At 44.5% G+C, this 25,740-nt stretch overlaps 1 protein-coding gene across 2 annotated transcripts in view; it reads left to right on the forward strand.

Annotated features, from left to right (window-relative positions):
* Positions 1–25,151, forward strand: part of RNF208 (ring finger protein 208) — a 36,597-nt gene extending 11,446 nt beyond the window's left edge. For both annotated transcript variants that reach the window (XM_069241335.1, XM_069241336.1), the window contains exon 2: positions 17,153–25,151. In XM_069241335.1, coding sequence (XP_069097436.1) covers positions 18,100–18,903 — 804 coding nt within the window. In that variant the 5' untranslated portion in view covers positions 17,153–18,099 and the 3' untranslated portion in view covers positions 18,904–25,151. The remainder of the gene's footprint in view (positions 1–17,152) is intronic.
* Positions 25,152–25,740: the final 589 nt, after the last annotated feature.

Raw genomic sequence — 25,740 nt, forward strand, 5'->3', positions numbered from 1 at the left:
AATTTATGTGTCATGAGAAGTCTGAAATTACAAACATTTCTGTCCACCTGGCCAGTATTAATCTGTGTGCTTTCTGGTCAAGCATATAAGCAGATTCACCTATTTTACACTACAGCCTACCAGATTGCACAGATGTCTGGTTTTCTAAAGACATCATGGGGACTTTCAGAAAGTTGACATAGGAATATAGGAATGCATTCTGCTAGCTGATTACAATTGACTTGGTGGTTTGTATCTCACATTTTCTGGCTTTCTATTTGCTGGCTTTATATTCTTTAGGCTCTCCAGGTTCAATTTGTCTCTCTGTTGCCTAAACTGTGTTTACTGTATTCTTTCACAAACTCCTTTTCAGTAAACAGCCCTTTAAATCTTGTTTTTATCTTGTCACATTGCTGTGCATTCAAAGACCAAGGTCAAACATCAGGTGCTGTCTTCCGAGGGCGCTTGCTTACTTTTCTTTCTCTGACTTCAAAGTGAGAGGATTTACATGACAATCTTGCTGGATACTGGGGGTAGGAAAGGGTTTTTTCTAGCACACAACACTTAAATGGACTGTGTAAGTATTTCAGAATATACCATAATTAGGAACACAAATAAAGTACATTTTTTGTTATTTCTGAAGTGTGTTGGAAATAAATACTTTAGTATGATCCAAACAAATCATATCACTAGGTGATGCAATTTCCACACATTTTCCTTTGTATACTATATAGTTTTATTAGTAAAACTGCATGTCTGCGCAAATGTAATGCTCATTTCAATTGAAAATGTATTGCTTGCAATGGCAGTGAACCACCATACCATGCATACACTACACCACACCACTATAGTCTACTCAATCAATCAATCAATCAGTTAATCAATTAAGGGATTTGTACAGCATGACAAATCACACATGAGGGTCTCAAGGCAATAGAGTTTCTAGCTGCTTCATGGTGGACTGTAAATTTGAACAGCCAGGTCTTCAGTCCTTTCCTGAATTGCTGGATCGATGAGGCTATCCTGAGGATCAGGGTAAGGTTGTTCTAACGATCGTCCTCTGCTGTTGCTTCAGCAGATCGGGGGTGGGGTGTCTGTGAGGAGAAGGAGGCAGAATGTACGTGTCTGGCTGGTTGGTGGGAGGTCATGTGTTTGTTGATGTATGCCGGCACTTCCTTGTGCAGGGCTTTCTATGCGTGGGTCAACATCTTGTGCTGACATCCCTTCTGGATCTGGAGCCAGTGTAGCTTGTTGAGGTGGGGTGTGATGTGGGTTCACCTGGGGAGGCCTAGGACGAGTCTGGCTGCTGAGTTTTGTATTGTCTGTAGTCTCTTCAGGAGGCCTGCAGTGATTCCTACGTAGAGTGTGTTCCCAAAGCCTAGCCTGCTGATGATGACGGCCGGTGTGACGGTGCGTCTGGTGTTGAGTGGCAGCCACCTCAAGGTCTTGCGGAGCAGGCAAAGGGTGTGGAAACAGGTGGATGAGACCGCGTTTACCTGTTTCTTCAAGGATAGCTTGCTGTCCAAGATAATAGCGCGGTTTTGGGCGTGTTTTGACAAGGTGGGGGAAGGGCCAAGTTCAGCAGGCCACCGTGTTTCTTTCCACAGTGAAGTGTTGTTCCCAAAGATGAGGACTTCCGTCTTGTCCTTGTTGAGCTTGAGAAGGTTGTTCTTCATCTAGTTGGTGGCGTTCATCATACATCTGTGGATGTTGGCTCTGGTGGTGGAGGGGTCTTCTGACAGTGGGAGGATGAGCTGGGTGTTGTCAGCGTAGGAGATGATGTTCCGTCCATGCGATCTGATGGTGTTGGACAGGGGGGTCATATATGTGTTGAAGAGAGTGGTGCTGAGGGACGATCCTTAGGGGATGGCATAGATGATCTTCTTGGGTTCAGAGGTGAGCAGTGGGAGATGGATTTTCTGGATTCTCCCTATGAGGTCTGAGGTGATCCATTTGAGGGCATTTCCCTGGATTCCGATTTGATGGAGTCTGTTGACCAGGATATGGTGGGAGATGGTGTTAAAAGCAGCTGATAGGTCCAGGAGGATGAGGGCAGCCATTTTACCAAGGTCCAGGTGGGCTCTGATGGCATCAATAGCTGTGATCAGGGCTGTCTCGCTGCTGTGGCTAGCTTAGAATCCAAATTCAGAGGGTCCAGCAAGTTGTACTGTTTCAGGTGTTGGGTGAGTTGCTGGTTGATAGTCTTTATGAGGACCGTTGCTGGAAAGGGGAGCAGGGAGATGGGCCAGTGGTTCTTTGGTTCTGCTGGGTCGGATGATGTTTTTTTCTACTCTGCATCACTCCACACCACTGCACTGTACTCTGCACCACTACACTTTACATCACTCCACACCACTGCACTCTGCTCTACTCTATGCCACTGCATTCAATGCCACTTCACGTTATGCCTCTCTGCTCTACCTCGTACCACTCTTCTCTGTGCCAATGCAGTCTTCGCCACTCTACTCTACTCCACTGCACTCTTCACCACTGCACTCTATACATCTCCAGCCTAGGCCACAACAATCTACTCTGCACAACTCAACCCTACGCCACTGTACTCTACTCTACTTTGCAACACTGCACTCTGTGCCACTTCACTTTGTGCCAATACACTGTACACCAACACACTTTACTCTGTAACACTCAACTCTATGTCCCTGCACTCCATGCCAATCCACTGTAAGCCACTCGTATCTACTCTGCACCACTGCACTCTATGTCACTGTACTTGGCACCACTTTACCCTATGCCACTCTACGCAACTACACTCTACCTTACATCACTCCACTCTATGCCACTGAACTCTACTCTGAAACATTCTACTCTACACCATTGCACTGTACACCACTCTACTCCACTCTGCTCCACTCCATGCCCCTGCACTGTACACCACTCCACTCTTAACCACTGCACTCTGTGCCAATGCACTCTACACAACTGCACTCTATGCCACTGCACTCTACTCTACATCACTGTACTCTACGCCACTGCTTGCTACAGCACTCTACTCCACTCTACACCACTGCACTCTGACACTGTACTCTGCAACACTGCACTCTTTGCCACTGAACTCTATGCCACTCTACTCTTCAGTACTCCACTCTATGCTACTCCACTTTGGTCCAGTGCACTGTATGCCACTGCACTCTATGGCTGTATACTCTACATCACTCTATGCAACTTTACTATGCACTACTCTGAGCCACTGCACTCTATGCCACTCAACTCTACTTTGCACTCTACACCACAGCACTTTGCCATTCGACTCTACTCTGCAGCACTGCCCTCTGCATCACTGAACTCTACACCACTGCACTCGACCCCACTGTACTCTATGCCACTGCACAGTATGCCACTCTACTCTGTGCCACTCAATACTGCGCCCCTTTAATCTTTGCCACTCTACTCTGCACCACTCCACTTTGTGCCACTGCATTCTGCACCACTGTACTCAGCACCACTGCACTGTATTATGCAGCACTCTAATCTAGGCCACTGCATTCTATAACATTTTACTGTATGCCGCTGAATCCAGTGCCACTGCACTCAATGCCACTGCACTCTACACCACTATCCTCGGCAACACTCTATGCCAAAGCACTCTACACCAGTCCACTCTATTCTATGCCGCTCTGGTGTATCTCTCTACATCTCTTTACATGACTCCACACTATGCCACTCCAATACATGACCCTCTCTGCTACCCGACTCTACAACACTCTACTCCACTCTTCGCCATTTCATTCTACAACACTCCACATGACTCTCCTCTAGGCCACTAACTAATAGCAGCCGTGATGGTGTACAACATGACTAAAACACCCTGGCGAAGCCGATAGCTCTTGCAGAAGCGAGACCTATTGGCTTTGCCAATGCTTGTTATTGTTTGGCTTGACAGTGTAGCTATCGCCAGACAATTATGTGCGCATCCTTAGAAAAGGGCTTTCATTCCTACCACATGTGTGAAGCCAGAAGTACTCTTTTACTGGACAGAAAGTTGTGTGCTTCCCCTCAAAAAAGTGCTTGCCATCCACACAGCTGTGATCACTTTGTTTTTTTATCCAGCTGTCTGAGCTTGAACTTTCAGGTGTACTCACCTGACATTGTAATGCTATTAAAGTGTCTTAGATAACTAGATCATTTATGGTGTTTTCTCTAGCAGCAGCACAGATGGGGGTAAGGCAGTCATTAACCTATATGATGTTTAGGTCTGACTTGAAAGTGCAACTTCACATGACTGTCTAACCTACACCAATATTATTCTACAGTTCTTTGCTTCCATACAAATACATATCCATCTCCATGCTATCTACTTGTAATACTTCAAATGACCATACACCTTTTCTTTAAAGGTAGACCAATTGGCCTTTCCATTGGTTGTTTTCTGAGCTAGAGCCCTGAATCACTTTCCGCTTTCACTTCAAAGTCAAGACCTGTATAGTGCAGTGTCCCACAAATATCTACCCTTACTCCTTTGCTGTTTAAGTTTAATGTGTACTTGCATCCCCACCACCAGGGGGGCCTGTTTATATATGTATATCATTGATATGTAGACTACCTTAACCATCTCCTGCCTACTTTGTTGGGTGAATTGTAAATATTGCATAGCCTGTGTGTTTTATACAGTCAGACACACAGTACTGTATGTAGTACATGAGTTGTACAACTGTACAATGCAAACCAGAAAGACAATAAACACTTTGCTATGCCATGTGCATTGTGCTAGGGGAGACACTGTGAGCACATTGAAATATTTGAATTATGTGCAAAGGATAGGTGGGTGCACACATACTGTAAACACACTGGTATTTTTCATGTGCTTAGCACAACTAGACACACTGCCTGACTCTCAAACAGTGCTCTGTGAATGCTGATTGTGGGCTCTTACACACAGCGCCTGTGCTGTTTGTGTTATGTGTGTAAGTCTTGATACACAATGGAGGGATTGCCATCTATATCGTATGCCTGCCATAACCAGGTACACAGAAACTGCGCACACCAAACTACTCGTAAGATGTGCACAGAGTAGTAAGATGTGTAAGCATACTACAACTAGAGGGCTTTTTGTATCACTGGATTGACACCGCTAGACTGTAAAGAAAGGTCTATTTGCATCAAATGTTTAGTGCAGGCAGACAGAAATACAGACAGGCTTGCATGCCTTATCAGGTTGAGGAAAGATTGTTCATTCGCCAGTCTCATGAAACTGTAACTGAAGGGGCAGAGGCTTCACCAAGAATCTTTTTATAGTCTGGCTTGTCAGTGCAGCTGTTGCCAGACATTTATGTGAGTATCACCAGTAGTGGGACATTGGCTCCACTCAAATGTTGGGAGCTATGAGTACATGTTTTGATTGGGCAGAAGTTGGGTCCTTCCACACAAATGTGCTTACCCTCCTCACAGCTGTGATCATTTTGTTTATTTATCCAGCTGCCTGAGCTTGAACTTTTAGGGGCACATTCATGCCATTGCAATGCTATGGAAAAGTTTTAGCTAAATAGATAATGTATGTCGTTTCTCTCTGAGAGCAGCACAGATGGGAGGAGGTCAGTTATTAATGTACATGGATTGTTAAGTATGGCTTCACAGTGCTTTCTTAAGCCGGACCTATTGGCATTGCCAATCTTTGTTTAACATATTTTCCCTCACAAAAGGCAACAGTAACGGGCAATCTGGTTCACAGAAGATCCCAACTTTACTGAATCGGTCAGGAAGTAGGCTGCCCGGTTCTATAACACCACCTACCCATAGACAATGAAAGTTGTCTGCTTGTATTGTAAAACTAGTGGTATCATTAAAGACCCAGAGGGTATTTAAAAGAATGTTAGGAACACCTGCGTTTCAGAAATGTATTTTACATAAGTAAACAGGGGGTCTTATTTGCTTTGTCATACGAGGGGGGACAATAGTGATTAATGGTTTCAGGATTTCAGTCTTTCTTGGAGACGGGGCTGGCACAAAGAATATTTATCAAGGCAGGTTTTGTAAAACTGCTGCATAGCTGCTCCTTGTATTCCATCTAGTGTAGAATGTTCTCATTTTCTTGAATTATTTTAGTAGCCATCATCCATTAGCCCAACCCCATTTCCAATATGTAAGTCTGAGTCTGGGCAGAAGATTGAGGCACAGGGATAGTCAGATCTATTGCCTTGTGGAATAGCTTCAAATTCATTCTGCAGCATTTAAAATGGGTGCCATTCACTCTGATTGGCTGTAATAAGGGCAAAGGCATCAGCGTAGAACATTCTAGGCTCCATTCTAGCTCAAAAGGAAAACCAACAATCTATGAACCAGAAAGTACCCTACAATCGCTTTCTTTATTTGTCAAGGATGGCAATCTTAAACTTGATCCAGGATTCGACTGTAGGCTTCAGGTATGGGTTTGGTCTTACACTGTTATCTGTGCAAGACATCTGTCATGCGACCAAGGCCACCATTCTTTTGTTTTATGCAATTCAGTTTCTGCAGTAGCAGCTCGCATAAAGGCAAGTCATACAAGCTTACTTAAAGACAAGCTCAGAAAAAGAGACATTGCTTGTCTTGGCAGCTGCCGGCTAACAACACGTTTAGATGGAATTTCGAAGATTGCCCACATGATGTGTGCGTAGAATAAAAGATGTTCTCAATTGAGTGGTCTTATTACATATTTACATGCTCACTGTCAGTCTAGGTTGATCATTAGTATTTGCTTTTCCATAGGCCCAATGAGAAAGGAGTCAGTTTGTCTTTTTCCATGGGTGCGTATAGTGCACATGACATATAACCCAATTGCCCTGTGAGGTGAATGGAAACAGTCATGTTTTCTGTGCTGTCTGATAGGCTATGTGGTTGACTGAATTTATAGTCTAAGCAAGGAGCATGCTCAAGAGTTTTGTATCCTTGAACCAGAAGGTTGTTACCCCAATTCTGGCTCTGCTGTAAACTGAAATTTAATTCTGATATGTGTCTTTGATTAAAAACCGGCTAGGGTGTTATTATTGAAATTTCCTCTTGTTCTATTCCATGTAAATTGCAATGGGTGATTGAGATGACTATGAAGGAAATTCTCCTTGCACTGTACTTATGTGGTCTTGTATTTGCACACATAGGGGGAGACTTGCTGCCTTGTTTTAAATACATTGCAATCTGTGAAGGAATATTTGGATGATCCGAGGTGGGGAACACCTGGGTATACTAGGCAAGATTGCATGAGAGAGATGATGCACCGATAAGCGAGGGAAGCCTGGAAAGATTTCTCCATTGGGTTTTCATTTGATTCAAGGTATTCTTTGTTAATATGTTGGTATAGGGCAGAGTTACATTTTTAAATTCCATCTAAATATTTTACTGTGGGTTCTTGAGATTGTGGTGTGGGAAGTTCCGTGGGCCAAAACAATGTTCTCTTTTGATGAGCCAATGATCTGAAGGTGAGGATTTCTATCTTTCTGCTACCCAGTTGCAGATGGTTTCTGGTCATCTAAATATGGTGGTGGGGAGGCAGAATCCGAGTGCTGTTGCAGCCAGAAAAGGGTTCCATTCTCAGAAGACTTGGATTGTCGTCTGCCGAGTTGTATCAGCTTGGGCCTTAGGATTTCTTAAAATAAGGCAGTGGCCTACGGTAGACGTGAGTTGTGATATCACAGTGCTGGTTGCCAGATGCTGCAGACTGAAATAAGCAGCTCCACTGGGGCAATCCCTTTCTCCTGAACTCTCTCCTGAGTAATTCATAATCCCGAACTCTTCATCATTGTTTGTTTAGTACATTGCAGTTTTTCAGAATATTTGTGTGATACTATTCAAAATCATAATACTGACTTACCTTAAGCCTCTTAAAATATTTTTGCAGCAAATTACATCATACAAATTGGCATGATCACAAATTTCATATTTATTTTCTATACATTATAATTGGCAAATGTCCTGCAATAGAAGGCAGGAGGTCAAGTATTGGAAGGGGACGGCTTAGGGAACGTTATGATGATGTGAGTGTGTACAATACGGAGTAAATTACTCCAAGTCTATGTTAAATGGTTATTGTGAGTCACCTCAGAACATGACATTACCAGGAAAATAGCTACCAGCTTTGTTCCCCTTTATTTCAAAGAAACTCTTATGTTGCTCACTTACCAGTATTACACACATTTGGTCTTTTGCAGTTGCTTTATGCACGACACAGAGGACACGAGGTATGGAAGTAAACAATAAATTATTTATTGAGAAAACAGGACGGCAAATAAAAAGCTTGAAAAAGGGTGCTAAACAAGTTTGAATCGGATAATCTGTAAATTGAACAGCAGAATAACTTAAAGGGCCATCCTGTACGAGAGAGTACACAAGTATATAGAGTGTTAAAAGAAAAACCGCTGAAACAAGAAAAACGCTAAGCGAGGAAGAAGGATAAAGCGGCAAATTAGAAGTACGCAAGACATTGATACAAAATATATGTCTGTATGGTGGAGAAAAAGCGTGAATGTGGAATTTCATTCTAAGATCGATTTAGCACAAGTTGGGAAAGAAGACAAAGTTGAGTCTGTTGGCCCAGTGGATTTGTACATCCATTGTAGGAGTCTATATTTGATCACACTGTCACAGGTTCGAATCCAGGTAGATCCACTCATCCCTTTATCTGCCCAAGGCAAAAACACCCCTATTGCCCAGGTGCATGCATAAACCTCGTTTATTATTACAGCCTTTTCTCTGGCACTTTTCAGGAAATATTTTGGACTTATGACTCTTCACCAAACCCGGTTTTGGAAGCTGTATACTCGCAGAACCCCAAGGAATATTCTTACGTGCAATACTTGCTTCATCGGGAACTATAGCAATTGCTCATTTTTGCAGGAAAAACTGTGACACAATTATGCGGTTTCAACTACAAACTGTCTTTTTTCTCTATTTGGGAAATATTTTTACACTGGAGAAATATTTTCCCTACGTCCCCCTCAGTTTTGTGTGGGTTTGCTCCCCATTCTCTCAATCAAGCAATCAATCTGAAGTTTATAGTGCAGCTAATCTTCCGCAAGGGTATCCAGGCACAGAGAGCACTTCTGCACGGAGCTAGTCAAACAACCAGGTCTTGAATCCTTTCCTGAATTCCAGCAGAGAAGATGAGGTCCACAGGTGAAGTGGAAGCCCGTTCTAAGGACTTCGCAGAGAGGTAGGAGAAGGAGTGTCCTCTGCTGTTGCTATGGCGGATGCAGGGAATATGAGCAAGGCAGAGGGAAACAGAGCGCAGGTGTCTGGATGGACGGTGGAAGTTCAGTTGGTGGTTGATGTCCCCTGTTCTCTGGTTGTGAAAGGCTTTGAAGGTGTGGATCAATGTCTTGAACTGTCATCTCTTCTGAACGCGGAGCCAGTGGAGCTTCTTGATGTGGGGGGGGGGTGATATGGGTCCGTTTCGAGAGGTCTATGATGAGTCTGGCTGCTGCGTTCTGTATAGTTTGCACTTTTTTGAGGAGGTGCGATGTGATTCCTACATAGAGTGTGTTGCTGTAGTCTAGTTGTCAGGTGACAGGGCTTGTGTGGCGGTGTGTCTGGTGTCAAAGGGGAGCCGCTTGAAAATCTTGTGGAGCATGCAGAGGCGGAGGAACCATGTGGAGGTACACATGTATTTCTGTACTTTATTAGAGCAAATCAATTAGTTTATTTATGATGGCAAGCTTTCTGTAAAATGTTGGTGAATACTTATAGACATATGGGTTTTTAAGTGTTCACAAACTTTTGGCAAATGCCACCACAGGAAGGCTCACAAGCTTATCCTTGGTAGGAAATTCGTTCACATGTAAATTCCACTATAATAGGAGATTGTACATGTCAGCAAATCTCATTAGCAAGGGCACAGAGCCAGGATTCCATTATTTTGGAACCAGGGATGTAGCTATCTATTTGTAAATGCTTGAATGTGCAAATCTTTATTGGACTTAGGGTCACAGGCATCTTTATAAATTGAGGCCTAACTTGGGTTCTTACGGTTACACCACTCTGGGTCATGCTGCTGGCACGAAAGAAAAGTCTCGAGTTTTAGCGTAAATTTTAGTGACATTCAAAACAGCCTGCAACTCCTTAGGATGAATGCTGCGTCTGCAGTGCCCTAGTGCCTCCTGTGTAGCTCTAGTGCAAGCACCAGGCAAAATAATTTTGCACTTAAGGCATCCCACTTCATCAAGCAGTTAGGGCGAGTTGGGGGCTATTTGTTTTTATTGGGAGAGCTCTTGTGGTAGCACCATAAGACAGCGGACTATAGAGACTTTAATGAAGCACTTGTCCTTTATTTGTGCAACGTGTCCATCTGCTGGACACTGCAACACAGAAACCCTGTAAAAGGGGGCCTTTCACACAATCTGTATTGCATGTGATTCCACGTTCACCAGCTCGGGCACCATTCACATTTCGGGGTTCTGGAATTGTGCCCAGCAGGGCTCAGAGACTAAGGAGAAGTTACAAGCTGCGGATCTGCATCTCTGGGATACTCAAATACATCTTGTGTGTCTTTTGGTTCTCAGTGATGAGAAGGCCCACTCTGGTCCTAGTCACAAAGCTTGATTCAGTGCAATTTTCACCCCAACAAAGCACTGCTGAGAAGCACTTAAGTACTAATGCATATAATGATTTTTATTTTTATTTTATTCACACACACACACACACTCTCTCTCTCGCTCTCTCTCTCTCTCTCCTCCTGGATGGTCAGGATGGTATGTGTAGAATATCAGATACAAGGCCATGTTGGCACCGTGTACCCCCATCATATATAACCCAAGCATCACTAAAATCAGGCAGGAGACATATTTATCTCCAGCAGCGTTTTAAATGGGAAAAATAACTGCAGGTACTAAAAAAAAAAGCTGTGGAAATTTGGGTGGGCTTAGGTTCAGTTTGGGCGGGGCTAAGGGGCAGTCTTAAGTGTAGGCTTTTAATAGGCTCGAGATCAAAGGTTGGTAAATTGTGTACCATCAATACTGGGTAAAAGTAACATCTGTTATTAACAGTGCTTAGATGAGGATGAAAGGTTAATTTAATTTCATTGGAGTTGACTTTGTTTACTACATCATGTAAACAAATACATCATAATGTGCCCAATTAAAAAGTAACTTTTGGCAAAGGATAGTAGTGATATTCTCACCTTTGTTTCTCTCCTCTCATGCGCTTGCCTGACCCTTTTCCTCTTCTGCAATCTCTCTCATTTCCATTATCAGCTCTGTGCGTAGCGTGTGTCTATTTCCATTTTGTCCTTCACTCCCAAGCATGTGACCTCTGGTTTGTCTCTCATCTTTCACCTTTCATGTACCCCTGTCTCATCTTCCATCCATGGCTACGTCTGCTTTTCCGGCTCACCGTTCTCTCCGTGTCTCACCCTTTCACCTTCCCCTCCCAAGTTCTCCTTTCTCTCTCATACCTCTGTAACCTAGAGCACTCTCCCCTGGGTCTTACTGTCCAGTGTGCATATTACCTCCTCCTGCATCGCTCTTTCTCCCCCAGTAAGCCATCCCTCTTCTGTCTCTGGCCCTGTGTCTTATCAGGACCTCCTGGAATAGATAGGAAGGGGTAGCATTCATTTCCCCTTTCCCTTGTCCATCCTGCTCTGTGAAATACAATTCATGAAGCACTGGTCTCAGTTCCACAGCACTGGAATGATAAGGTGGAATTTCCCCAGAGACGCATCGCACCCAGCACAACAGAGCGTGCACTCATTAGGTACCATCGAGTGACATATGAGCAAGTGCCTGCCATCTCCAGAGTGGGGTACAGACCTTTACTCCCAACCGCACAATGCTGGCTGCAGTAAGGCAGAGAGGCTTGAAATCGCAAATGGTCCTTTAGCGAGTTGTATTGCATGGGGCATCTCTCACATCTAGGAGGCTGCATGCACCCCTACCCTCTAAGTCCCAAGCCTCTGCCCACATTCCTCAGCTCGGCCATTTTGGTTCAAGGTGATTCACTTCCTTCTTTAAACGTTTTATGTTAATTAAGATGCTTTAGACTGGTACACCCTTGTACTGTAACAAGCATTCCCCATGATAAAAGTGACAATGTCCCCAGTGGCCAACCACCACCAGCCAACTCCACTGGGCCTCCTTCCCTTGACCTGCCCCTCCGCTTCCATACCTTTCTGGCTTGTTGTCTGCAGGGTGCTGATGCAGGGCTTGCAGAGCTGGGCTTGCAGGCTGCTGAGTGCACTGGCAGCTTTTTGTTACGGGTGGGCACTTGACACATACTCACATCACACCTGCACGCAGACATAATACTGCTGTACTCATGCAGAGCATTCAGTCCCTTTGATACCTTTACATTTTACAAACAAGTGCATTCCGGCTGGTGGAGAACGCTCCCTTGTGCCCCATGGCGCCGCACCTGCATCTACTGTCTTCGTCACACCGATCTCAAGTCAGCCTGGTCACAGGAAGGTGCATTATCACTTCAGAAGGGGAAGTTTATACTTTTTTATACTTTTTTAGCGCCGCATTTGCGCCGCTTTTTGACACAAAAACGCGCAAACTTACTAGATACAATTGTATTTTGTAAGTTTGCGCCGTTTTTGCGTCAAAAAGCGGCGCTAATGCGGCGCTAAAAAAAGTACACATAAGGGCTTTAAACTACAATTGCATTTGCAAGTTTGCACCTCTTTTGCGTCAAAAAATGACGCAAATGCGGCGGTAAAAAAAGTGTAAATATGGGCCTAAGTGGCACGAGGGGCATAGTGTGATGGACAGCGCAGCACCTAATTAAACCCTGTCCTGTTAATCACAGCGTGACGTAGGCCCTCCCAATCCGTGTCGCATTCTGGGAAAATTCAAAGACGCTCTATAGTCTTCAGCAGCCACTCTGCACAAGGCTACTTCAAACTATCAGTGCGCTTACAAGCTCCTCTGAAGCAGAGTGCCACCTGCCCTGCCATGGTGGAGATACATAATCTGAGCCTGGCGTGCCGTCCATCAGGGTATCGGTACTCCGCAAGGCTAAAGAGAAGTTCCGGTACTGATGGCAGGAAAATTCGGAAATGAGTACCAGCCCATTTAAACCGCTGATCTGCAGCGGAGCAAACTATGATGTCTTGAGCAGCGCGAGCGTAGGGCTCTAATGCAAGCCCCTGCAGTCCATGCAGTGGAACACGGCCTCCACACTCCAGGAGGCCTCTTTTCAGCCCTGGCCTATGAGTATCTCCGAGATATGGAAGTCTGAGGAGCCTCGCTGCCTTCAGAGGGTGCCCCATCATTTGTGTTATGCTACTGAGCGGGTGATGTAGGCCTGGGCACGATGTCTCTCTGCAGCCCTGCACACGTGGGCCTCAGGAGGTGTGTGTGGTGGGGGGTGGGGAGGGGGGGGGGGGGCAGCATTTGTTTACAGTGTGACTGGGAAGGAGAACTTCAGCATTGAAGGTATAAAGCACAAAACAGCTTTGGACATACGTTTACCATTAGTAATGAGGAATGTGATCACTTGAAGTGATACGACTGTACACCAGCCCTACGGCCACTAATGCTGCGCCCAGCTGCACATTATCCCACTAAGGTTAATTGCCAGCCTGCCCCTGTGGCTGCCTGAACAACCTTTCTACTTCTTTTTAAACCCTTGCTAGCCCGGTGCCAGAAGTTAAGGTCGGGAATTAAGGTCTCATCCACAAACCCCAGATCCGCCGACTCACACGGTTTTACCAAGCGTCGCAGGATATCAGCTCTCTACAACCTTCACCCAATTTAAAGCTAATTTTATACAGTGAGCACCCGGTCAGCTGGAAACCCCTCCTCAGAGTGGGTTTCCAGTCTGTGTGAACAAGCTCTGCACTTCCAGAATTCATTACATTTTTATGAACTTTCCTGGCGCACAAACCCTAGGTGGCTTTAGAAACCTTTTGTGCTTTTGGTCAGGGTAGGAGTGGCCATTAATTCTCCATGTCCCCAACACCCCCGCCCCCACCAGTGCCGCTCCTTGGCAGCTCAGGCTGTGACTGCCTGAAAGCCTTGCTCCACCCCATGCTTTGCCCCCTTTGAAGTCCTGTCACCTCTCTCTCACGGGACAAATGTCTTTAAGTTGACAGGTCTGCAACCCCTGTCAGTACCATCTCTACAGGAAAGGCTTCAGCAAGTAAGGAAGCATCACAATGGATAAGGTACTGGTGAAGTGATAACTCTCGCAAGATCCCTTTTTTTCTGACATTGACAGAAGGGGGGATTAAAATAAGCCTATCTTACTCTGATTCAGGCTAAAGGGAATGTTGAATTAGGTTTAACATTAATTTTATGTGGTTAATGAAGAGTATTCAAGAAGGCCGGATATCACCCTGCTGTAGGCGGAGGGAAGTTTTATAATAGGCCTAGCTTACCATGGTGCAGGCTGAATGGTGTATTAAAATGGGCCCAAACTTCCCCTGAGTTAGGGAGGCATTTAAATAACCCTGCCCTTACTCCAAAGCAGGCAGCAAACTATATTGTAAAAGGTCTTGATTTAGTCTATACGTCCTAAAGCTGTTCGGAAGTGGGCGTTATTATACACACGTATAACAGCATAAAACAAATGTTGTTTTGTCCACGAGCGTTTCTTTATTCATTTATAGTTAACTGGAGTTTTGTATTTCATTTCACCTTATGGCCACTTTATAACACTAGGCAACACACAGCATTGTCAAAGCATAATTAAAAGTGTTAGTACATTTTGTCGGACCTTCTTCTTGTTGGCAGTTGTGAATTATCCGCATTTATAATGCTCCTCACAAATTTCTCAATCAGTGTGTAGGCAGTAAAAACTTAGGCAGATTATTTCAGAGTTCAGTTCAAATTTGTATCACATCCTCAAATTTTCCATCTTGAATTCTTCTATGTTATATATTTTTATAAAATAACTGTACCCCACTGTGTTTGCTCATGCATGGTGCTAGGGTGTGGGCTTTCTTTATTTAATTGCAAATGCTGACTTTTATTGGATGTCAACAGTTGGGTTGGACTTGTGAATGGTAACTTCCTATTGGGTTCAAGGGGCAGCCATGTGGCATGCCCTTGTTTTCACTGTCTCCAAATAATGCGATCTTAAGTTGGTCAAAGGCATCCACGACCTCTTCTGCCTCAGGTGTATCTTGAATTAAAAATGGCTGTATTTTCAGTTGAGGCTCACAGCGTTCCACAGTCTTAGACGTTGCACTCCAAGAGATATGTTCCCCTGTTTCAACTGCTCGAATTTTGATTGGCTAATTGAGTTGAGAGTTTTCCTATCCGGGTAGTCTGTTTGAATTGTTGTGTGGCCCCAACATAGTCTAGGTCTCCACTTAGTCTTGTAGGCTTGTAGATGGTGCAAAATTCTGAATTTAATCCTGGCCTTCTCTGGGAGCCAGGGAAGTGTTTTAAGGGCAGCTTCAATGGAGTCTTGCTGTTGTAGACTGATGCCTAATCTGGCAGCTTTGTTTTGAACAAATTGAAATCTGTTTATACTTTCACAATAGAATAAGTGCCAAGAATACCAGTAACTACGGGGATCGGGAAAATCCAGCCTTTAACCAGTTTCGCTCTGAGGGCCACTAAGAAATAAAGAATTACTGGAGACCAATAATTCCAAGTCTGATTCCATGGTAATTCCCCATTTTAGCCGGACTTTCACCTGGAGTTTTCGGCTGCTGAAAGCAATAAAATCTCTAGGAAAAAATAAGAGATCTCATAATTCCGATGATGCTAGACCTGTTGGATTTATGTGGCAACTCATAACGAGTGTCTAAGACTTTAGTTGTGGAGTAATTTGATTGAAATTAGGCAATTTCCGTTCTGCTTTGAACTGTGCTGGATTAGATAAAAAGATTATGTTTACTTTTCGTTTCCTTCCGAATGCACTGCTAGTGCCTGTGCACTGTGTGCGTCTGGGTTAGTGGATATCTGCCCTGAGAAACATGCCCTCTCTGCCAGCCATCGCTAGGCATGTGCTCATGCCAGATAACACTCTTAGCCGTGGGCAGCAGCAGGGACACCGGTAGGTGGGCGGATCTTAGGAGACAAAGGACAGGCATTGGCAAAGCGCAAAACAGCATATCGTACAATGCACTGTTTTACATGGATGTTTCAGGGATGCATTAGACTGCTCTAGTTCCATTAACACCGCCCCGGGAGCGCCAAGGTATAGCTCCCGCCACCAATGGTTTACCTTTAGATACACCTAGAACTTGTTTTTCTACCCCGGTGTCATGGGCCATGAGTCATTTGGCAGGAAGTGTGTAGGACTCTAAGGGTAAGGTTAATACACAGCTCCCTGTCATCAGAAACACCATGTTCATGTAAAGCCTTTCCTTCGGGAAATGTTATCCAGTTGATTAATTTGAGGTGAATCTGGACTGTGATTCCCAGAATGTATTGGGTTGTTCAATAAAAACCCAAAGTTTAGAAAAGAGTTACACCTTCTTCATAAAACAGGAAGCCATTTCAGGGCAAAGTGTGATCGGGACAAGGTTGATCAACCCTGTAAAGTCATCAGTAGTCAAGGCGTGGGTTATGTCAGATTTCCAAACTGTGGTATTTCAGTGCACAGGCTCCAGGAAAGGAAAGGGAAGATGGGAATAGAGGGTTCGTTTGAAATCAGCTCATTTAGAAATCTTTGCTTCTTTTTACAGACGTACGATAAAGTTCATGGGTTGAAATAACAACATTTCAAAGGCCTATGAAGCACAGAAGGCAGTCAGAGCTGGGGATATTAAGGGCAAAACTTGGTGCATGACGTAAATATGCACCTTGCAGCACAAAGTTTATGCTGGTACAACTGGAGAGGCACTCGGGGCATATGGCTGAGCTTCAGATCCAGACAGGGCTAGACTGTCTCTTTTCATTCATTCATCCATCCTCTGACTGACTGCTTCTCTGCTCTCTCCCATCCCGCTCTCAATTCTCTCCGTCCTCTTTCTTCCCCTTACCTTCCACTCTCTTTCCCTCACCTCTCACCTCTCTCTGGTCCGCCCCTCCCTCAGTATCCCCGACAGATAGTGGCAGAGACGGCCTAAAACCAACCTCCAATGGTCCAGGCCCCACCCCCGCCCCCGATACCCAAAACCACCATGAGATTAATGCCGGCCAAGTGTTGATTCCGTTTTTTTTATTTTCGTTTGGAGCACAGCAATAGCCTTTTCTAGCCTGTCTGTGTTGCAATATAAATATTTACTAAAAAAAAAAAAAGTGTGTTCGCATATGTGAGAAAACACAATTAAGCTTTTATTTCTATTTTTTTGCAGAATTTTTCATCTAATGTTGGAACACTCGAGGGAACCGCACTGACCCCAGGAGAGATTGGAACTTGGAACGTTGTGTGACTTCAAACCGCCAACTTCTCTGCCCGGAAGCCCACTCTGCCCATCCAAGAAAGTCTGAGGGAATTCATGAGGCGCGCCCGCGCCGCCGTGCTCGCGTGCATCACCTCACAGGACCGGAAGGGCCGGCTGCGGATGTGCCCTGGGTGCGGGGCTCTCAGGCTCGCTGGTATCCGACCTGCATGTGGGAGGACGGACGAAGTCAGCAGGAAGGAATGTGCACACAGATTCTTCTTCCGCATTGGGATCTTCACATAAACCATACATCTAAGCCCTGAGAGAAGCACGCGCACAAAGGTGTTCACAGACCTTGAAGTCCTGCCCTGTCTGTCTTCGGTATCAGTCGGACTGCATTGGTTGCATTCCGTCCTTGCATCATGTTGGCAAGCATAAACCATTATTCACTGCCGCCTCCCACCTAGGACGAGGCAATCTAGGAGCCAGGTGGCGTCTACCTTGCATACCCTTCACCCTTAGTCATATCAAAGCGAGTGGCCAAGAATATGCAGGGATCGTAATATTACTGTTTGCTGCGGACCGTTTTAAAAACAACCTTCTGATGACTTATCAATAAGGTTCTGGCATCTGATGTACACGGAACCATATACCGGCTTTGTTTGCAAGACATTACCAACAGTGATTTCTTGGTTTTTCATTTCGACCATTCTATCCTTGTGAGCAAAACTTGGTAGAGAAAATGCCGAACTCATTGGAGTGGATTTAGAATTTTTTTAGCAGCATCTTTGAACTCTGTAAGCTGAGACTTGTAAAATTTTGAAATATGGGTATCTGCTTTTATTCGCTCTTCCAGCATTCCTTTCCTGTCGATAATCAATTTCAGACTAGCTGTGGGGTGACACTGCTGTAGCCTCATGCAGGCGGCCCTTGGAGAAAACAGAGTTGCGGACAGTAACAGTAATGTAAAAACAATCCTTATGTCGTGTCTGAAAGGGCAGCAGGTCATCATCAAAATGGAAGCCATGAAGATCATCCAGGCGGAGAAGTTTTCTGAGTGCCAGAGCTCACAGCCGCGGTACGCACCACCACCACGAAGGGAACCGCCATTGGTCGCCAAGCGCGCCTGGCCATCAGAATCAGAGATTATTGTCAACCAGGCTTGCGGAGACATCCCTGTCCTAGAAAACAGCCAGAGCTCCCTCGGTCTCACCAGAACACCGCCTCCACCACGCCGGGAGAAAATCTATCCAGGCCACAGAAAAACCAGCTCAGAGATCTGCTTCCACCGCAAGACACCATCAGACGAAGTCATAGTCAATCAGTACGTTCTACATCCATCGACTCCTTGTGAGCCTCTGGAGTGCCCAACATGTGGGCACATGTACAACTTCACCAACAAGCGGCCAAGGATTCTGTCTTGCCTTCACTCAGTCTGCGAGGAGTGCCTGCAGATCCTGTATGAGTCTTGCCCCAAATACAAGTTCATCTCATGCCCTACCTGTAAGAGGGAGACAGTCTTGTTCACAGATTATGGCTTGGCTGCCTTGGCTGTGAACACAAGTATACTCAACAGACTGCCAACGGACTCCCTGTCAGCCAACCCTGTCCAGTGGAGCAGTGACACCGACCGGAGCTGCTACCAGACCTTCCGCCAGTATTGTGGAGCAGCATGCACCTGCCATGTCCGAAATCCACTCTCTTCCTGCAACATTATGTAGCTCTCCCCATAACAGAAGCCCCACTGGACTGGGCTGATTCGTCATGTCCTTCTCTCCAGCAGTAAAGAGTGGAACTGGAAGCCAATAAGTATCTTAGGGGTGGCTTGGCAAGTCAATCTTGCTCTTCACTTCAAGGCCTTTCACCAGACCACAGTTCCAAGTCCATCCTGTCAAGCAAATGCCATTCTGCTTTAGTGTGTGGGTGTGGCTGTTACCTGTTTCCTAGCTGCTATGCTCAGCTGTCTAGTCCTGTTTGTCTTCTGGTGCCATGCTGCTACTTGTTGTCTTCTCGATGATGTTTGTGAAGACCACAAACTTCTGCATTTGTGTTTTTTGTTCCTCTTCCCCACTGAGCAATGTATGAATGAAGCAGCTTGTATGGAACCACCTGAACAATGAATGTGCCATGGCAGGGGCGTATCCTTTTACTGGAAGATCCCACCACGCCTCCATTGGACATTACCAAGCTCAGCCTAGACAGGTGTAGGACTGGTTTTTGGTGCAGGTTGGAGCTTAGTGGTTTTGCTTTGGTCTAACTGGGCTGCACATATGTGAAAGTGAATCGGCAGGACCTCCACATTCTCCGCTAAGTCCATCAAGCAAATTTTATTGCCAAAGCTTTCTTTCAGTAACTAAGTGGAATGCATAAGAAAGAAAAAAGTTGACTTATTTATATTATTATCATCTGCCACATGGATATAAAAAGGACAATATATCCCCCTTTTTGGAAGTCAGCCCAGGCCCGTAATGGGAAGCCAGACTTATTTCCTCATTCTCGAGGAGCCATTTTGCATCCAATGTGCCTGAGCTTCTGAATTTATTTTTGTAATTAATTTAATATCTTGGTGAATCTTATTTCTCTGTGCACATGTCTGTTTATTTGCCAGCGGTTGGCTTTTTGTGCCACATAAGTGGCTTTGTAAGGTCTTTTCCTTAGAGGCTTTTGTGTTAGTTTGCTGCTTTAAAGTCTCATGTTCACACCAAGGCAGGCCATGGCGAGTTTTGCAATTCTTTCTACTCCGGGCCCTGGACTCTGAGAAAGGGGATTTACAAAATTGGGTGGAATTATGATCTTTTATGTAGGCAATTGTATGTGGCCATTAATTACTTTCAACATCTTCATATTCGTACAAAGAGCACTCAGGTGTCAGCCCATGGATTTTTTATTTAAAAATTACTCATTCTCTTCCCCATTAGTCCATCTCTGGGGTCCTGACTATCCTACGTTTTAGCTTGGAACCTGTCCCCACGAGTCCATCTCTGGGCTTCTTGACTATCCTAGATTTTAGCCAATAACCTGTTTCCAATGAGCCCATCTTTTGGCCTCCAGATCTTCCTACATATTACCTGTTTAGGATAACCGAAAACCGTGATCTTCATTTATTTATTTTTTAATGTTAAATATGGTTCTACAGTGTTGCTAGGTCATTCTAGTTGTGCCCAGTGTATGGAGAGCTGCTGATGTACATATCCTGGGCATGCTGTGCTCGATGTCGTCTGGTGAAGATGTTGAACAACAACTGCCTACACTAATCCATGGTAGAGGTGTGCAATGTTGGTCTTGAATATTTATGAAGCCACGCCAGCTTTTAGGATAACCATTGACTATGTAAATGCTTTCCATTTAGATTAATTATGTGTAAATCTATCTTGTGGATAGCCCAAAAAATTGACATGGCTTCTTGTGGATCAGTGTTGGATGCCCTTGAGTCGGTGCTCAGTTTCCTTTTCTTCAAACGGGCACATGCCCAGTACACTGGAAGATATCTTTACATTGAAGGATGAAGCATTAAATGACAGCATGTTGATCGGAGACACAATTCCACTTTCATGCAAGCGTGGCCAAGCCCACTTGTCATAATAACAATGATGATTGGCCTCATATCACCAGTCAATGACTCTCAACCAGCGATTGATCCATCAGAGAGGATCCTAAGCTAATAGAAGTACCTGACATTTTATTTTTTTATTTCCAGAGAACGTATGCCATCCTCCTCCCCATGGAGTCGTGATTCAGTGAGTAAGAATGTATGAAAATGGGATGCTCTGTTGTCAAAGTTGTCTTTGTGGCTGGTATTTTATGGCTAGTGCCATCACTCATGTTCTGATTGGCTCTCTCCTGTGTGCAAGGTAATAATAACTTAGCTCAATTGACTTTGAGCTTTTTAAGAAGAATACAATCTTATCTACCTGCAGCTCACTCCATACAAGAGACAGTGGGGGACATTACTCTGAGTTCCTCCTCCTAGCCTTCATTAACTTGAAAAGGCATACCATTCGGTGTTATTATCTCTATACATTATCAAATCATGCATGCCAACAATTTCTAACTGGAATGTGGGAGATTTTCCTAACGAAATTGAGGGAATGCATTTTCCTCATTGACATGCATTGAATCAAAGGCTATTTCTGGCGGTCGACAGCTAAAATAAAGAACTTTTTTGCTTCAAAATCGGGAGTCTCCCCCCTGAGTCGAGTCTGTTGACATGCATGCTCAATGTATAGTATTTAGATAGATAAATAAGAACCCCATGATAAGCATTAATTAGCACCGTCCTGTGCTGCCTCTGCAGGGTCTTAGCTTTTTAAAAAAAAAAGTTTTGGGCAAGGTTGAAGTAGAGTCTGAATATCGTGCTGTGTTGTTCTCTTCACTGCCTGGGTCTTGCAGAGTGGTGTCCTCGTGCCTTCTAAAACATAGAGTCCTCTCCCTCTTACAGCAGGGTATGGGTGAAGCTATGATGATGTAGGCAATGCCCAGAAGCAACAGAGGGTCACCGTTGCACAATATATTTTTTATGGAATGTAATGATGATCCAGTGCTTGCAGATCTTTTACACATAGTACTGGAAATCTTTGGCAGCTAACATGACGTTACCCCACTATGGGTCCTGGGGATGTTGATATTCTGTTTCAACCTTACAAGGCTGAAGAAAAACTCCAGCTGACAGTCCTGGTAACTGCTGTCATGTAAAAGAAATTGCTTCTGCAGTCCATGGTTGTGAGAGCTCCGGAAAGATAATGCCTCTTGGAAACTAGCTTCAACCATAAGCCTTGTTTTACTGTCATTCCGTATATCTTTATAAAGGAAAAATCCAACCATGGATGTTTTTTGTAAATGCATAGCGGCGCACTCCTGCAACCACTTCAAGAGGAGCCAGTGACCTCTTTAAAAGCATTGCCCATGATACTGTGTGTCATATTGTTTAAGGACGGCTTTTGTAAAATTACATCTCGGACCATTCTTTCAGTGTCCCTGTCCCCTTTAATAAATTGCATTTCACTTGCAGGGAGTGCTAAGCATCAGTAGCAATCACTGTACTGGTTATATTAAGAGAATCGTTCCCTAGTATGAGGGTCATCTTCAGCCCATAGCACTCAACAACCTTGGGATTGTAGGCCCGTTCTTCTACTTGGAAAAGCCAAATATCCATTGTACCATGCCATTGCCTGGCATTTCCCAGGAGTCCTAACCCATCTAAATGAGACTCTCCTCTTGGTTGGTTCTACAATGGGTAGAGGCACCAGCGTGCCATGACTGAGTCTTCTCAGAGTTATGTTACTTGGAATTGCAACATAAAATGGGTGGTAAGTGCCATCTAAGGTTAGAAAACTGCTCATTATCCATAGCTAACAACTATTATAAGGCAAAGTTGAGAAGAACTTTGAAAACCTAAAGAAGCTTATTTATGTGACAGGAAGCCTTTTGCTAACTATGGAAAGGTCTCGCCTCCACCAATACCATCCTCCCTTAATGAGCATGTCCACAGATCTAATTGCAGGACGTTTAAAAGAAGTGTATACCTCTGGATTAAGGGGACAGAAGAAGTGACAATAGTCAATGTATTCAAACATACTATGGATTCGTTGTTCTTCTTAATTCCTCTTCAAGATCACAAAATAATGAACATGAAGGCCAAAGTTGTTTAAAGAAAAGTGTCACATTCATCTTGTGATATAATTAGTTTTGCTATTGCAAAGTATTTTTTTGATCATGTGGCTGATTGACTCATAGATGTTTCCCCAATTCTTTATTGAAGACAAAGATTTGCAATCCAGAATAGAAACATGGTCTACTGAGCTCAACACACCCATATTATATAGACCAATACAAAGGTCCAATTTGAGTGTGCTCTAACTGAACGTTTTACCATGGTGTAGAAAAGGTGCCCTGCATCAAGAGCTTAGTGTGATGTGTGCATCAACAAGTGCTGTCACCATGGATCTCCTGAATGCACCCCAGCCTTACTTTGGAAGGGGTGGTCCCAGAGAGTCTCTGGATCACCAGCATACTCTCATGAAATTTTATTGCACCTCTCTGCCCACCCCTCACGACGAATTGCAAAATTTCACATACCTTGTGGTAGCTGGCATTCATTGCCCCTTCGACTTGGAATTCCTTCCTTTCCAATAGTGAACACTTCAGTGAAAATGAAGAAACACTAAGTTCCAAATGTTCAGGTGAAGACTGCACGCCTGGTTGTTCATTGTTAGAGAAAGGACTGTGCAACCGGCTGCATCCCTTTTTGTTCTATACAGTTGTAGACTGGAATATGGTGATCTCCCACCACAATTTATGTAGTATGACCCTCTCCATCTGGGTGCGTCTAACTTCAAACATGACAGAATTCTGCAATTATCAAATAAATGTCTATGTTTACACATTATTTTCTGTTGATATGAATGATCACTTTCCCCAAGAGCTATGTGCATCTGGGTCTATATGCATCAACCTATGCAGGGCACTTTAGTTTTCACATAAGCCAGGACTTTTGAACAAACATTTCAATATCCAGGAACAGTGCATTTTCTGGAAGAAGTGCATGCTAGCTCTCACCCTTCCCTGCACATGACCACAGTGAGTGGAAAAAAACGTTCCCCCATATTTATACTTTTTGACACAAACCAGGGCCGGTTTGCGTAATTTTTTTTACAGCCGGCTAACGCCATTCCCACGTGCCATGCGGGCGTCTTATTTAAGGAATGACGTTAGCCGGCGCTGCGGACTGGTCTGAGTAAAAAAAAATGAATCAAACCAGGCAGTGCCGGCGCAGGGGAAAATGGGGGTTGTGCGTCAAAAAATGGTGCAAGTCAGGTCTGAGGCAAAAATCAGGCCTCAAACCGGACTTGCGCCATTTTTTGACGCACAACCCCCATTGAAATGTCTCCTGTTTTAGCAAAGACAGGAGTCATGCCCCCCTGCCCAATTGCCATGCCCAGGGGACTTCTGTCCCCTGGGCATGGTCATTGGGCACAGTGGCATGTAGGGGGGCCCAAATTAGGCCCCCCTATGCCACTTTAAAAAAATTAAAACATATACTTACCTCAACTTACCTGTACTGACCTGGGATGGGTCCCCCCATCCATAGGTGTCCTCCAGGGGTGGGCGAGGGTGGCAGGGGGTGTCCCTGGGGGCAGAAAAGGGCACCTCCGGACTCCTTCTGAGCCCACAGGTCCCTTAACTCCTGCCCTGACCCAGGCGTTAAAAAACAGCGCACATCAGGCTGTGCGACATTTTTAAAGGCCCACCCCCTCCTGTGTGTCAAAATGACGCTGGAGTATAAATAAGGCACACAGGCCTTAAAGTCATTTTTTGGGCGGGAACGCCTACCTTGCATATCAGTAACACAAGGCAGTCTCCTGCTTCCAAAAAATGACGCACACAGTGGAGTCGGGCGTCAGAGTTTAAATATGGGGCAAGGTTTGCACTGAATGTGAGTCAAACTTTTTGCTGCACATTTGGCGCAAACAGAGTATAAATATGCCCATTTCTTTTTTTCGTTTGGCTCCTCTCCAGAAAAACATGGACAAGTGCTTGTTAGATCTTAATCTTTCCCCTTTCCCCTCCTCCTCTCCCAAACCACAGATAGACACCCACGCAAACAGACAGGCCTTTTTAGAAATTGTGGAACACTGTTGCAAGCCATCTCTTAAAGTCTGTATGACTGGGACAGAGTCAGTTACATATTAGCATGATGGGAAATGTTTCTATGCGGCAGTCTGTAATGATACGTTGCTCTATCCGTGTAGTTAAGTCTGCCTCACAGTAAAACTGATGTCAGTGGCACAGTAGATCTTGCACAAAACCAGACTTGCACATGAGGAAGGAGGGCAGAAGACATCCTTGGAGAACAGAGCCTCTTATTTTCAGGCAGCTTTGCTGATTCTTTGTGAAACGGGTTGTGAAAATACCAATGTTTTATACCTGGCCTTGTTCGGTTTCCCAAATAAAGACTATATTGGATCTATGAGTGTCTGGTGTTCTCCAAATCATTTTGAGTGATAATTCATCAAAAAGACCATGACCAGTTAAGGAAGGATGCCTTAGGACACACAGCCCAATGAAATGTGCACTCAGAACACAGTCATACCATGGGCATCCATCAGTAACCACAGTTTTTCTTTCACATGCACATCTCTTTGTGGCCTCAAAGACACTGTTGGCCTTTATTGGTATTGTTTCTATGAATATCCCTATTTAGTATTTGGATTTCATTAAAAAAGCATGGCATATCTTTTCTAACTAGGCTTGGATGACACCAAGAATTAACTTCTCCCCTTCAAGAATGGTCAACTCCATCTCACTGAAAAGTCTGAAAAAACAATACACTGCGTTAGTGATTGTGAATCATGAGGTTGATAGGTAACCTTAGTGAAGAAATTGTGCCACTTTTCATAATTAATGCCTTTGAAGAAATGCTAACCAACCCTACTGTTTTAGGTGGTACGCAACTGCTTTTCAGCAAAACCGCAGCCTGTATCATTATTAGGGTCCTCCTACTGCATAATGGAAACTATGGATTTAACTTTTCTAAACGCCCCAGAGCGGGAAGAAACTTA

This window comes from Pleurodeles waltl, chromosome 6, assembly GCF_031143425.1.
Source record: "Pleurodeles waltl isolate 20211129_DDA chromosome 6, aPleWal1.hap1.20221129, whole genome shotgun sequence".
NCBI classification, from domain to species: domain Eukaryota; kingdom Metazoa; phylum Chordata; class Amphibia; order Caudata; family Salamandridae; genus Pleurodeles; species Pleurodeles waltl.